Source organism: Temnothorax nylanderi, unplaced genomic scaffold (assembly GCF_030848795.1).
Source record: "Temnothorax nylanderi isolate EJ_2023f unplaced genomic scaffold, tnyl_v1.0 TNYL_tig0004_pilon, whole genome shotgun sequence".
NCBI lineage: Eukaryota > Metazoa > Arthropoda > Insecta > Hymenoptera > Formicidae > Temnothorax > Temnothorax nylanderi.
In genome coordinates this window covers 2,143,960-2,158,910 of record NW_027249066.1, presented here as the reverse complement: position 1 = coordinate 2,158,910, position 14,951 = coordinate 2,143,960, and the positions used below count along the sequence as shown (strand labels likewise).

Genomic DNA, 14,951 nt, shown 5'->3' with positions numbered 1-14,951 from the left:
CACGCGCCCATCATACGCGATGGGGAAATATTTTCGTAATAAAAGTTTAACTTTTAGTCACGCGCGCGCGATAAACTGCATCGTTACGTATCGTTACGCGGAATGGCCGGAAGTAATGTTGTTTCTAAATTTGTTCATCCGATATACACCTGAATGTGAGCTTTCGCGATATAGACTGCAATTTCCGCAATCCCCTTTAATAAAGTTAAATTTTCTTTGAGAAAGCTCTTTCTCGTGAAAGCTCTTTTGAAATGTAGTTTCCTTCGGTCTTCTTTTATTTTGCCTCGTTATTCCGAGTGTTAAATTTCTTTTAACATTTCGTCTCTAGATATTCATATGTGACACGTAGTTTCAGGATATCAAAACTTTTCCCCTTTGAATGTCGATGCAATGAAGTTTCGATTGCATCTGTGAACTGTCCGATCTTTGAATATTTAATGCATAGGTTCTTTTTATTTCTCGGAAACTTCGTAATTCTTCGTAGTTCTTTCATATTGTTCTGACAAACGTAATGTTATCGCATTCTTCTCCGTATCGCATCTGTTTAGCATCCAGCGAACGCTTGTTATTTCTTTACGCCACACAACTGTCTTCCCGCTTGTGTTCTTGTTTTCCCGATATCGTGACAACTGTATCCCGTCTACTCACGTTATCACGTCACGGTTCCCGCTTGTTTGCTGTTGCTATATCGGATAATCGATGGAGCCGGGCAGCTCTTTCAGGGAGCCAAAAGTGACATCCCGCGAACCGTGTCCGAAACTAGTTTGCCATCTCTCTTTCTCGTTCGTATACGGCTATTTACATCGACTTACGTCCGATGGTTTTCGCGCGACGCGAGCCATCCGTCGTGTTTACTTCCGCAAGGAGTAGAAAAATGCGCGGATAATGCTCGCACTTTCAGCGGCGTGATTAAGGGATTAAATCCTCGAAGCTTCGCAAGAAGCACGACGCTAATCCTCTCGACGACGTCGAGCGAGCCCGCAAACCAGGCGAGCCATAAATTCCTGTACAGCGTTCCGGTTACACGATTGCCTGGCGCAGATTTCGTCGGCTACAATGCGATCCTTCGCGAACAGGCATTCGCCTTGTTCTGATAAAGTCCCCGACGTTTATAGTTTTAAACTGCAATAAATAATGAAGCGTATATTAAACATGATACATTAAATACATTTATTATTAATGCGAAGACAGTACGTAGTCTTTTTTTCATTCTTTTTCTTTTGGCTAATATTAACGCGAAATGACGTTTGTGGGACAACGGACACGTCCGTGCGAAATTCACGAGCAATATTAAAATAACGTCACGAACCCCTTTGTCGATGATTTATGTCGGTAGCGCGAGGAGCCGAACGGAAAAGGGCTCTTCCTCTCCATCTCTCTTTTTCCCGTTGCCGTCTGGCCATTTCCAGAGAGGGAAGCAGCCGTGAAAGGCGATAAATCTTGTGTGCGTCTCTCGTCGCGATGCTTCTGCCAGAACAGCACGCATGTTATCTCGCGTTTTTGCGAAGCGAAGCAAGGACCATCGGCGGCGGGGATATACGGTCGAAGTTGTACTCGGCGGAACGTTATTTATCGTCGAGCGAATGAGTGCGACTACATCCCTTCGATCCGCTTCGATGACGATATGTAGTTGACAGTCGTGGCCAATTCCTAATACCCTGCAACAGCACCCAGACAGTTTTAAGGCGGCGTATACTGCCTTCGAAAGGTGCTCTGTATATTACGAGACGAGATTTAAAAATTATTTATCTCCCGCAGAGATGACTGATCCGCAAGTCGGATATTCACATGTATTTATATGTCATATACACTCATATTCACGTTTTTGCGAAAGAAATAGTGAAGGCGAGATACGATTTAATTTAAGAATAATGTAAAAGATAAAAATTAAACTTTTGTTATATAATATTTCAACTTGTGTTTAATATAAATTATAGAGCAAGGTAGGGGTAAATTTCATTTTTTACTTATATCTCTCAATTAAAACAATTATTTGTCGCAAGCGAATAAAGCGCAGATAAAAAAATGAAAAATTTATTTTGCATAATTAGATTTCTTTTTGAAGCTCATACAGCATATTTATTCCTAAAACATTAATAAAGTTTCATGGAAAAAGTTCGATTCAGAAAGAGTTAAAGATAAATTCTTTAATGAATTATTAACGGATCGAGCTTCTACTTCATCAACGAAATGATTAATGTTTATTATGTATCCCGTACGGTATTTTACACGATATGAATAGCTTTTATCTGTCAAACGTGAAACGTAAATGAATTACATCAACGCTGTATTTCAGCATTTTCGGAACGGCATGGTGTTATTACATATATTGGGAAAATGTGGGTCATATACCGGACGCGTATTTGGAAATTCCAAAAGGGTAATATCATTGAAACGCAATTTACGTCCCGCAACGACATCCCGTTTTGCTAAATCCCATTTGCCGAGAGAGAGAGCGAAACATATTTAATGACGATAAAAAAAGTATAAGGACGCATCATATCTCGCTATTTATCTTTTATTTCATTAACGTGGGCAATGAATTAGATTCTCCACGTAATTTTGCCTCGGAAGAAAATTTCATTGCGGTTTTGCGTTCGCGGTTTCGTGTGCATGTATATATGTTTGCAACATCAAGGAATCAGTATGCCGCACGAACTATATCGGTAACTTTGAGACTCGTTTTACGTACGTCGTCGACTGCACGCACAAGAAAATTGAATGAACTTCCGGCACACCGGGCATTACTCGTGACATGCACGTCTCTTTTGTCTTTCCTCGGCGCAGCTTTTACGACGGACATTTGAAGTTTGTACAACGGTCTGTCAGCCACAAGGAGTTGCTGTACAGCGAAACACATTCGCAACGTCATCAATTCTTTGAGTTTTAATTGTGGCGACGCGGTAATGACGCTATTTGTGAGGTTTATTAAAACGAGCCTCTCGCGAATGTGTCTTCTCTTAAAAGCGTCGTAAAAACAATATTCAAGGCACACGCGGCAAGTTATTATTTATTTTTCATCGTTTGGTTTGAATTTATTAATATTTTGTACAGTTTGTGACATTAAGCATAGTATTTAGGTATTGCGTTGAACAATCATTGAAATAATTTATTGGAAAACTGACATTGCACAGACGGAAGTGGGAGAGATACATTTGAGATCCATGCGAGGCGAGGTCTAGTGCCACATTGTTCGCTTCAGTGGTGATTAATGAGAGAAAAAGGGAAATTTCTCGCACTTATCCGACCGTAACATTAATTAGCAGACTAATGTTAAACTCGTGTTTCTAAACTAATTCAATTAAAGCTCCTCTGTAGCCATACTTTGCGCTCCTTGCCAAACAGCGATAGAGTTTAAACATAACTCGCGCAACTCTCTTACCGAAACTTGCGAAATCTGCTAGTTGTTATATAATTTGAGACTAGTAAAAATTATACATTTGTTTCTAAAATGAAAACAGCTGCTGCATTATATGTTTTTACATCAGATTATGTAAATTTCTCGATTTAAACATTTTTATTATTTTATGTGCACTTATGTTTTGAACTCTTAAAATTTGACTTTTTACTTTTATTCTTACTGATCAGAGTTATCTAAATTTTGATTGATTACCACATACGCGTGGTAATCTTGTAAAATGGTGCTTTATTTATTTGAAATTTTGACGGAAAACTGTCGCTCGATATCCTCGGATATATAAGCATGAGACAGAGCTTTCGTATTTGGTTGCAGAATTAATACTGATCGGTGGCGGGAGCGAAAGAGGCGGCATTAATCGACGGTTCTCGGGTTTCGCTCGCGCGAAAGTATTATCCTCTCGAGCTTCTATATCGAGGGAGTGCGCGAACAGTTGGCTAAATAGTTAAATTAGATAATGGAGGTAGACAGGGTCGGCACGTGAAATTGGGTCAATTGATTCCTCCTCCACCGTCGTTACGGTCTCTCAGTTAACACCCGCGCTCGGTCTATCAAATCCACCGTGTCCGATGGTGCGAGTCGGTTCTGCATGATATCGAGATCACTTCGATAGCAGAATAAGAATCAAATCCGCACGTTAAAAAATTAACTCTCCGAGATTTATTTGGAGTGTTTGCCCAATTACCGTTTTAAAAATATAACAACCCTCATTCTTCCTTACAAATTAAGTCAACTACAAGAGCAGATTTTCTTTTCGTTGAGCAACTCCAATTTCCAGATTGATAGTTCAAGTTATTGATAGTTCAAATTTGATGCGTAACCAATTAACGTAACGTAGTTACGTTTCGAGCGTTTGATGTGTACATTACGTACATATAATTTGCTACTAGTATACAGTAGCCAAGCGAAAGCTTTAATGAATTAAAGCGAATGTATATACGCATATTTTGATGGCTCAGAATAACTGCAACGTTGCAAATATTAACTAAACATAATTTACAAGCGAAAAGAAGTTTTCTCGGAGAGAAGTTATTCTTGTGGGTCAGTTTATCTTCTACTATATAACCGTCGTATATACTTCTCTCATTTACACGACTCACCAAGAACTTTGTGATCATTCATCGTTCGATTACGGCGCACTTTGCGACAATGCCGCGATATACATATAATAATGACAAATACTATCGTCCGTCCTACTTTTCGAAGCGACACTCGCGCTTCCGTAAATTCTCGGTTCGTGCGCTCAGGGCAAATCCCTTCCTTATCCCGGCGCGACGGCGTTAAATTCTTGACGATACGAATTTCAAGAGCGCGAGGAGAGAGAGGGGAAGATCGTCTTCCATTTTACTTACACGAGATCCTCTTACCACGGGAATCAACACGTAGATCGGGGAAACGCGCGCGCGGTGGTGGCGGCGGCGCCGCCGGTGGTGGCTGCAAGAAGAAAAGATATTTCGCACGGGCTCCCCTCGTGGGGCTGATCGAACGTGTACCGAGTCAACCCTATTTTCGCCTCTCGAGTCACGAGGTGGTAAATCCTTGGTCCCCGGGCGAACTTCGGTAAACATCGACGTTAACTTAGGAGGAGAGCAACGGGTGAACTCGGTACGGTAGAGAGAGCGAAAGAGGCGATAACGCAGGGTCCTCGCGAGACGAGGCGAGGCGAGGCGAACCTTATCCGTGGCGGATCTGATGGGGATTAACGGTGGTCGAATGTGTGTGGGGGATACGTACCGATACTTCACCACACCGCACTGGTTTCGCGAAAACATCCCGCTTGCGTTGTTTTTACGATAGCATAGTCTTGAATCGCGGGATACGGCGAGAATAAACGATAACGGACTTTTGCAGGAAAGCGTTTTTGCGATTGATTCGATGTGAGATTACGGTGTTTCAAGATAAAATGCGCGCGCACATTTTTAACGGTAACTATACATCTTTAAAAAGATTATTGAGACATTTGAGAAGAATTATAAAAAGTAGGACGTTAACGCGATTATTTTTAGAGACAGAAATTATTGATGCTCCATTATCATTCGGAATTTTCTGAAATTGTACACTTTATTTTTTTTTTAAATAATCTTTAAACACTTTTAGTTTGAAGGAAGAAAAATTTAGTTTGTTTTTTTTTACATAGATTATTTTTGTGAAATACTCATTTCTCGCATTTTTCTTATTTTGCATTATCAAGATGTGTGCATTTATCTTACAACGTAGCAGATTTGGTTGTGCCACGTAACTCTGCAATAAATGCAGTGTAAGTTGGGAACCGTCGCGTCGCCGTGAATTCACGGCGTGGTCGAGAGAGATGGGTGGTAGTCATGCTCTATAAACTCTCTAGTTCCATTAATTAGGTCTCGAACTTTTTATAAGCTTGTTACATCCGATCGATGAGTGTTTACCAAGACGCTGAAGTGATCTGAAGTGGTCTCCAGAATCATCTGACAAGTATATAAATCACTGTCTTTTCTCAAGGAAGTCGCCGCTACGAAACACTCTATCTTCGTTTAACTTTAAGGACGTTGATAGTGCTGTGTTATCTATAATATTTATGCGATGGAAGTGCGCGCGGAGTCAGACAAACAAATTTGGGTCGCGTAAACGTTTGTATTGTTACGGAACTTTCGTTTTATCACATGAAAATCCTCCTTCGTGACGGCGAAATCGTTATAAACAATTAGCGAGCGTCGTGTTACACATACTTTACGTCGGTATTACTACGGAGACCTGTTACAATGCATCCAATGCATCACAGTGCGCTCTATTTCCCCGTGGAGCGATCACGCGATCGTTTATATTTAAATGCGAACGATACGCGGTGCTTGGAGACATTAAAAGTTTCGAAACGCTTAACAATAAGTTCAGAAGCTTAGAAGTTAGTTTAATTTTGCTACGCGGCTTCGCTCGTCCGCCGCATTGTTTGCAACTATTTCGGGAATAATACTAATTACACGCAAGACCAACCGTTCTGTCGCGTTATATCATGTGGTATCAGTAATTCTCTTAATCAGTAACTCTCCTCTTTGTACCGCGAAAACTAAGGAGTCTCAGCTGTGAGTTCTATTTCGCTTTGGAGACTATCCTAAAAGTGGCTACTTCTGACGTTATAGATTGCAATTTACATACGTTGTTGGTTAATCAGTAAAACGTACACAATTAAGTTTCGCATAACACCTAAATTGAATTATTTATATCAATTTGCGGTATCAAATTATTACTGATAGATATTAATTAAGATTCATATTTGGTTGCGAAAAATTATTTCAGCTAAAATTCGATCTAGAGAACGAACCACCTCTGAATTTATCTAATTTAATTTGATAACTTGCACGTAATTTTGATTAAATTTGGTTGAACGATATATGATATATTGATAGCTTAATTAAATTCAATTTAATAGTGTTTCGTACTTCTCTCTGTTCTAAATACATGTTCTGATTAAAATTCACTATATTAACATCAGTATTCGTTATTTTGACGAGCATTGATCAAACTTGAATAAACTTCGTAGCTTTCTCACTCTAATTGGCAGGATGTCTGCGGTCGTCATCGCCTTACTCTTTGTCTTTCCTTCGAAAAACCGTTCTGTTTTTGTCGTGTCTGCAAACATGATGCGCATGCGGGCGCGTGAGATTGATCGCGAGCGAGGCATGTGTCCATCGTATGTGCTCATAAACCATGCAACAAGAGATCCATCGGTCTGTGACGAGTTATACCCTTCTTTCTTCCCCCGTTCTTCTCTACGTTGTTTCCTGTGGATGTAGTAGAATATAGTAAACCGGAAACTAGCTCTCTCTCTCTCTTTCTCTCTCTCTCTCCCCTCTGTGATATACCGTGAAAGGGAAGGGGTATAAAACGTCATATCGATAGATCGACGCCAGACGCGATTTGGCAGGAAGTATACCAAAGACGAATAAATTCGAATTCGTTGGCCTTTATTCGGTTTTTATGGCGTTCCCCTGACAGAGAATGGAAATAGAGTTTTTCATGCTCTGCGTTCGACTTCCTCGTTCGATGAAATACCGGTGTCACTCGTCATTTTCAAGTGGCACCTGGGATTGATACAGCCAGCCAGGAGCTTTGATGTGTTCGAAGCGATTGTTCATGGCGACGAATTCGAAACAATGACGCACTAACAAGGAACTCAGATATTAGTTCAATAGCTTGAGATTATTTATGCAGTATTTATCCGCAGAGATCTCTTTATCATCAATCGTTGTGCGTGGTCTCGCATTGTGATGTGAAGAAAGTTGAATTTTAAGAATTATCGTTTGCATAGCGTTATCTCAATGCGTTCGAACGGAAATCCGATCGCGAAACGACTTTTCCTCGTGCAAGCGACGAAGATAATAATCATCGATGTGCAGCTTTAACGTACGAAGAGTCGGGATAGAGTGAGCTCAAAAATATTATCCCCTAAGATATGGCGATAAAAGGTGAAAATTTAATTCCACGCGTCGTCGACTTAATTTCATTAAGTCGTCGCGGCATCGCGTTTCGGACGCCATTCGGCGTTTAAAGCTGGTCATTTTAATTGCCGCGTTACGAGCGTCGAGTCCGACAAGAGATCACTGCGGGAAGAAAAAGCGAAGAGAAGAGGAAATCAACGGCGAATGGTGGACGATGGTTGTGCGCGGTTATTTCACGGGTAATACTCCACTGTGCCAGAATGCCGAAGCAATTTCACTTTGAGGTATTTCAAATCGCCAGAACTTTTCCCACTCGAGACGTTCCTTTCTCGTATGCGGCTGGGCGCAATGTCGCGGTCCGGAAATGAAATCCTTCCGGAACTGGTTGGCGCGGCGGATCAGGCGGGATCTGACCAGCTTGGAAACTGCCGTCTCGCCGCGTCTATCGTCTATCTAAAAGCGCACATCTGACCGACCGCGAAAGTATCTCGTTCTCGTCGCATCCGGTGTCCTCTCGCCATTATTGTTTCATCGTATACCTACTGTAGAAATCCGTTGCATCCGTCGCGTCCGAAGCCAAGCACGCGCGGACGTTTATTAGCGAGATTGAACATTAGCGGAAAGCGGAAAGTGCGCGCGATTGCACTCGAGGCACGAAATCGACGAAATCCTTGATTCTCCCGCGGTCGCAATAAACAGATCGTAGCCGAGGTTTCAATTCCAAGTCAATAATGATTCGGCTTCCCCTCGCTGCGCGACAATGCCACGTACAATCCACGATACGTATAAACGCATACTTGCATATAAAGGAAGAGACGTTTGATTGTGCTCCACTTTACCCTAATGCGACGCGGTGGAGAGTCTACATGCTTCCCGAAACGCGCGATAGCGCAAAAGCGGTATGAAGCTCTGCATGCTGGATATTTACGCCCATGGAACGTCAAAGAGCATAATGGCACGTGCACTGACCCGTTTGCCTCAATAACCACATCTGATACGCGTTACCTTGAGATTTAATTCTGCTCCGACGTAGCGAACATGATGATCTCGCCATCGTTTGCGACCACTATACGAATTCTGTTTCGAGTACAGTTCTAACATGTAAAACCAAAGCCATGAAACTAGAGAAATAAGTCGAAATATGAAAGACTCGAAAAGACCCATATGCAATTCAGGAATTTATTACGGAAAGAATTTGTAGAACAAAGAATTAACCAAATCAAGGATGTCAAACCAGACTGCGGAACTGGTATAAATTATTTCAAAATATGTTCCTTGTATTATTGAAACGCTGCACAAAACTATCCAGTTAAAAAACTATTAAGAGACATGAAATAACGATCACTAATTTTCTCTTTATCTTACATTCGCTGATCCGTAGAAAAGTTTCTTTCAGAGCATCATGCACAATAAAAAGAAAAAAGAAAAATTTTGTAAAGTAATATATGTATACATAAAATTGTGTACGCACATAATTTATATACTAGAACCACACAGAATTACTTCGAATTTCAAAATATATTAGAAGATTAAACAACGCTTTTGTCACGCTATGAGAGGACGCTGGCAACGAGAGAATTATAGTTCTCGCTGGGTAGACACGCAATTTGCATTTTTGTTCTCGGTCCCACGGCACCTTCATCTTCGTATCCAAATATCATGGCGCTCCGAGGAGTGTTTTCGATGCAATTCGCGCGAAAGAATACTGACGCGGCCGAAGACACAGCTCGGAAAATTGCGAGATAGGATGAAGAGAGAGCAGGCTACCGCTCCTCATTTTCCGATACCGTTCCTCCCCATCTCTACAGAACATTGCTTTTCGTTTTTTTCTCCTCGACGCCGACAGTTAAAGTAGTTGCGAAACCGACGTCCCTATCGGTCCAGAATGAGTTTTGTCGTTCTCCCCGTGGCTAAAGTTATTTTTTCAGTGCCGGAATATTGGAAACGTTCGTTAGGGCGTAATTAAAACTTGGATAAGCGATAAATATTACTCAAGGAAGTCGCAATTAATATATGGAAGCGGATTTTATTTACGAACCGAGCTCGTTCTGAATTCATGACGGTCTACAGCGAACAAATCAAGGATTTCCAAATAAAACCCTGTTATGCAAGTTCGGGTGATTTCAATTTTTTTGTTAGATATACATACAATTTCAAATATTGATTATTTGTGTAACGAACGAAAATTCGAAGTCTTTTTTTTCGCTTTATTTTATGTTTATCAGATCATAAAAAGATTTGTCTAGCCGATTCAATTTCCTCGATGGTTTGTAAACTCAGTTTGCATCGAACGCTTTATTCATTTACTATACATCCTCTTGAAAGTGAATAGGATTACAATGGCGGGTATGAAATTACATTGAAGCGCGGTAATGACTCTCCATTTCCTAGTGTCTCTTTGTTTCTGACGCAGGATTATGAGGAACGTTACATTTTTCATTTTATATGATTTCCGTTTCGTGCTGTAAACAACAAACGAAATAAGTTTGACCGTGTCTGTCGGCGTGGTCCACCGGACATTCGATCGTCCGGGAGAAGCGAAAGGTGAGAAGATTTATATTTCGAATATGCCAGATGAAACGCATTTGGCATAATGCGTATTCTCTTGTGCAGCTGCATTTTAAATTTTATTTGATTCTGTCAACCGATATACGTGAACATTCCGTAATTTCGCCAGAAAAGCGATTGCAGGAGGAATTTATTTTCATTGTTAACGCAGGACGCGGACTATTATATTTTGTTGCACATTCGAAATATCATCCGTTCGTTATACGTATTACAGAGGTATATTTTTTGCGCCGAAAAGATGCAGGCGCACCGTTTGATTTATTTCTTCGCGGTATACAGCCGGCGGAATTTTCACGCTCTGAGATAAACTAGTAACGTTATACGAGCGCGTATCGATCCGCCTCCCGCTACAATGCATAAAAAGGTACGTCGTCGCAGTCTGTCTCATGCATCATATACGTCCCTGCAGCTTTAGATGTCGATACGTTTTCATGTTTCGTTTCGAATCCTTCTATTCATTCGAGAGCGGATGGAAATGTGGAAGCGAGTCGCCCGAGTTCTGGAGTTTTTTTTATTTGATACAGGGTATATTCGCCAAAATATACGAGGTTTAGCAGCGAGACAGAATTTATTATCACTTTGATTAACGAATTTCACGATTCTGTTCAATAATAATATATAATTACGATGCTATTTAGCATTTAAAATTAATGGTGCTTAACGAATCCAGCGTAAATAAAAATCATAAGAGATCTGATTTATATTAATTCACGTGGATTTTAATGAAATTTTTATCTAAAGCTTAATTAATTTATTAAGGCGTTATAAAAACTGTTGTAATTTATCTTAATATCGTTTCGTTAAAGTTATAAAATTACATCGGTGGCATTGCGTTTATCCAATAATTGTATTGTCTATATCGAAAGTTGGGAAGCAAAAAGTGATGGTATTCAATTAAAGTTTCATTAAGGAACAATTAATTTCACGTTTGTTAAAAAATATAATCTTGTTATTGATTCTCATACCTCGGCGAACGTCGTGTACGTGATATTGGCAACGACATATAACCGATAGTAGTTTTTTTTTTGGAAACATATTACAAGACAAACGAAAAGATCGCAATTATTTTATTGATTACATGACGGTCCGACACGATCTTATTAATATGTAATAAATGAACGATGAAATGTTTTCTTTATGGATAGAACATTGGTTGATAAGCCTTTCCGGTTCGATTTCATGCCTTGTTCGATTATTTGATCCGGCGGACGAAGACGAGAGTCCTAGACGAGAGGGACAATCAGCTTATTTCGAGCTTACCCGGGTAAAATTCCTCTTTGTTCCGATACCACAGACTAAGAATGAAACCTAGAGAGCCTTAATGTACCCTTGTCTTCTTTTTTAACATCCCCGTACTCGAAGCGAAATAAAGTACAGGCTGCTCGCTTTCATAAAAATCAATTTTCCCACTCGCAATATTACTTAGAAGCGAAATATCTTGTAAAATGTAACTCAGCTGCATTATCACTCAGTATCAGAATTTCTTTTGATGTTCGTAAATTGCAGCACTAAATACGTCTGATAGATGTCGTTTAGTATCAGAATAATAAATAATGGAAAGAGAAATGATTCTCTCTCTCTCTCTCTCTCTCTCTCTCTCTCTCTCTCTCTCTCTCTCTCTCTCTCTCTCTCTCTCTCTCTTTCTCTCTGCAGTCATAGCTCTCGAATGCGCAATGCAAATGCACTCTTGCACTTAGTACCTTTATGATTTCTCAGATACTGGGCGTAGCATCGCGTAATTCTTCAGCGCATAATGAGATTAAATGTCTGACGTCAGGATAAAAATGCCGATCATAAAACAGTTTCATTTCCTTCTCCCTTTCTCCATGGACACATAAATTACTCTTCTCGACTCTTCGTAAATTCTTCGCGGAAAGAGCTCTTCATGAATAAAAATTATATCGAACGGATATCGAATTTCCGGTGTAATGGAATGGTCTCGCTTTGTAACTGCACGTCATGTAAACACCGGAGCGAAAAAAGAGGGTAATCTATTCTTGTGTAGAAGTGAATCTCATGTCGCGAATGCAACGCAAAATTTCCTGTTCCGAGTCGAATATCTTCGTTTAGCGCGACGCAATTTAGCATTGTTCGTAGCAGATGTAAGGCTCGACAGCATTAAGAACTTGGAGAATTACGCGCCTCATTTATTTTGATCAGGCTTAAAACTTATACGCGTCTGGGGCATCGCGGGGCTGACTCATTTGCGCAATTGCACTTATCGCGAATGCGAAGGTATAGCGACGAAGGTAGCGCGTCTCGTGAAGCATAATGCGAGGTGCTTGCGAGGCGCTCTTTAGAAATCGGCTAAATGACGCGACGAGGAAAGTGCATTTTTGCCCCCCATAATATTCATACACTACGGCGACGTTGTTCCGAGAGAGAGCTTGCCGAGAGAGTAACGGGCGCATCTCGCGGAAAGCGTTTGGGATTCCGGACGGCAAGAGAGTACCATGCACACCCTCGCATCGCGTCGCACCGACAGATAGGTACGCGAAGCCGAGCGAGATTGTGGTAACTCTTCACGTAGCGTTGCCCGTTGCCTCCCTTTTTTCGCGCATGATTATTCCGGGTTTTTTTTCCACGGGACAAAAGTCGCCTGATATAAATTCATGCTGCGCTTTCGGAAATTACAAGCGATATTAACCCCGGAGGGTAGGGAAGGGAGAGGGAAACTGCAGCTGTCAAGTCATTCTCCGCTGGAAACTTTGTCTTGTTAACGTAGTCCAGGGATAAGCTACGCAGCACAATTCCGCGGCGAATCTCTGGAGGGTTTCGCCGTTCGGTTCGCTTGATCGATAGCACACATCGACTGAATTATCCCTTTTTTATCAGTTATCACACGATATGAGCCGAGTTGGGATTTGTTAGGCGAAAAAAGGTCCATCTTTCTCTTTGTCGCTAGCGAGCAAACTCGTACGAGAGTATACACAAAAATCCGCACGGTGGATATTGAATTATTCGACCAACCTGATTACGCGAATGTCTCGGGAATCTCCTGGCAGCTTTTGCACGTTCGAGTTCGGCCATTATTTATCTGTGATACGCTTTAAATTTCGTAGAATAAAATATGACTGTGTTATTCATAATTTCGAGGAAATGCTCGACATTTGCGACGTCCTACATATTTATAGCATTTATTTCTAAAGTTATTTATATTCGATTTGTATATCGAGTCTTATCAATTTAATTGCTATTTGATATTCCAGGGCTGTGATAAGTTGGAATTTGAAATTGGATAAGGTTTAATTTATAACACTTATTTTCGAAAATGGGTTTCAAATGCACTACGAAATTTATCTACAATTATTATTTATATTTGTTACAGCTCGTCGACTGAACGAGTACATCCGCCACTACGAAACGCTGTCATATCCCGTCGAGGAGGTCCATCGAAGCCACCTGAGGGCGAAGAGGTCGATCAACCGCGACAGTACCGTGACGTTAAAGTTTCGCGCGCACGGCAAGGATTTCCACATCCGATTAAAACGAGACTTGACCACCTTTAGTAACAACCTAATTATCGAAGGATCCACGGGGGAAAGACAGTACAACGCCGATATCTCTCACGTTTATCAGGGCAACCTAGTCGGTATGTTTTACAAGATAAATATCTACATATTTAATAAATAAATAAATGACTGAAAGAAAAACGTGGTTGATCGAAAACATTGAGATGTTTTCGATCAACCACGTTTTTCCTTCAATCATTTATTAAATCTATATCTATTTTTATATAATATGCGATTAAATGAAAGAGTAGAGCGTTAATGAAACATAAACCAAGTTGTTTTATATATAAATGACACAATTGCGGACGATGTTACAAATATCATGAAATTACAAGATTCCATTCTCTTATTCGATTATATATGAAGCTTCCGGGAACGTGCTTGATTCGATATTATTGTTTTAATGAGATAGGATATCAAGATTGATACCGCTCGCAATTTCTATTGATATTTCTGTAAATTTAACATTGCGATTTAATTTTTATGTGACCTTTTGACAAGACAGATTGTATGTGATCGTTCGCCAACAATATATTCGCCATCGTACTAAAATTGTTCACCTGCATTTAATTTATTTGTTTTTCTATTCAAAGTGACTTGCACTCACAATATGTTTCTCAACACAATATTTCCCAGCTATTTCTATAATATCGTTAGAATATTCTACAGTATCGTTAGATGAAAGAGCGGTTGTTCAAAGATACCTCGTGTATCCACCATAATGTTAGAGGTTTGTAACTTGAACAGTATACGCATCGGTGCACTTTTCTAAATATAGACTCGTAGTATTATGACATCAAGTTGGCAATCTTTTCTCTCGGTGTCCCATCGGATCATTTTTGCATAAATGACGCGATGTAAAGTCACACAGAATCGATCGGTAGCGATCGTTTGGACTTTCTACTCGCGAGAGGCTCACGTAGACGCCGGCATAAAATTGTATGAGCTTCCGTGTTCATACACATAGTCGCAACATCCTCTGGAAATATTTATTGCAGGAGAAATAGCGGAATTTATTTTTGCAAAAGTAATAGAACGACTGCA

The 14,951-nt window shown here is 40.4% G+C and overlaps 1 protein-coding gene across 3 annotated transcripts in view; it reads left to right on the top strand.

Annotated features, from left to right (window-relative positions):
* The window catches only part of Kuz (zinc-dependent metalloprotease kuz), a 115,663-nt gene that overhangs the window by 84,026 nt on the left and 16,686 nt on the right, over nt 1-14,951 (top strand). For all 3 annotated transcript variants that reach the window (XM_071708832.1, XM_071708825.1, XM_071708840.1), the window contains exon 2: nt 13,724-13,987. In XM_071708832.1, the coding sequence (XP_071564933.1) occupies nt 13,724-13,987 (264 nt within the window). The remainder of the gene's footprint in view (nt 1-13,723; nt 13,988-14,951) is intronic.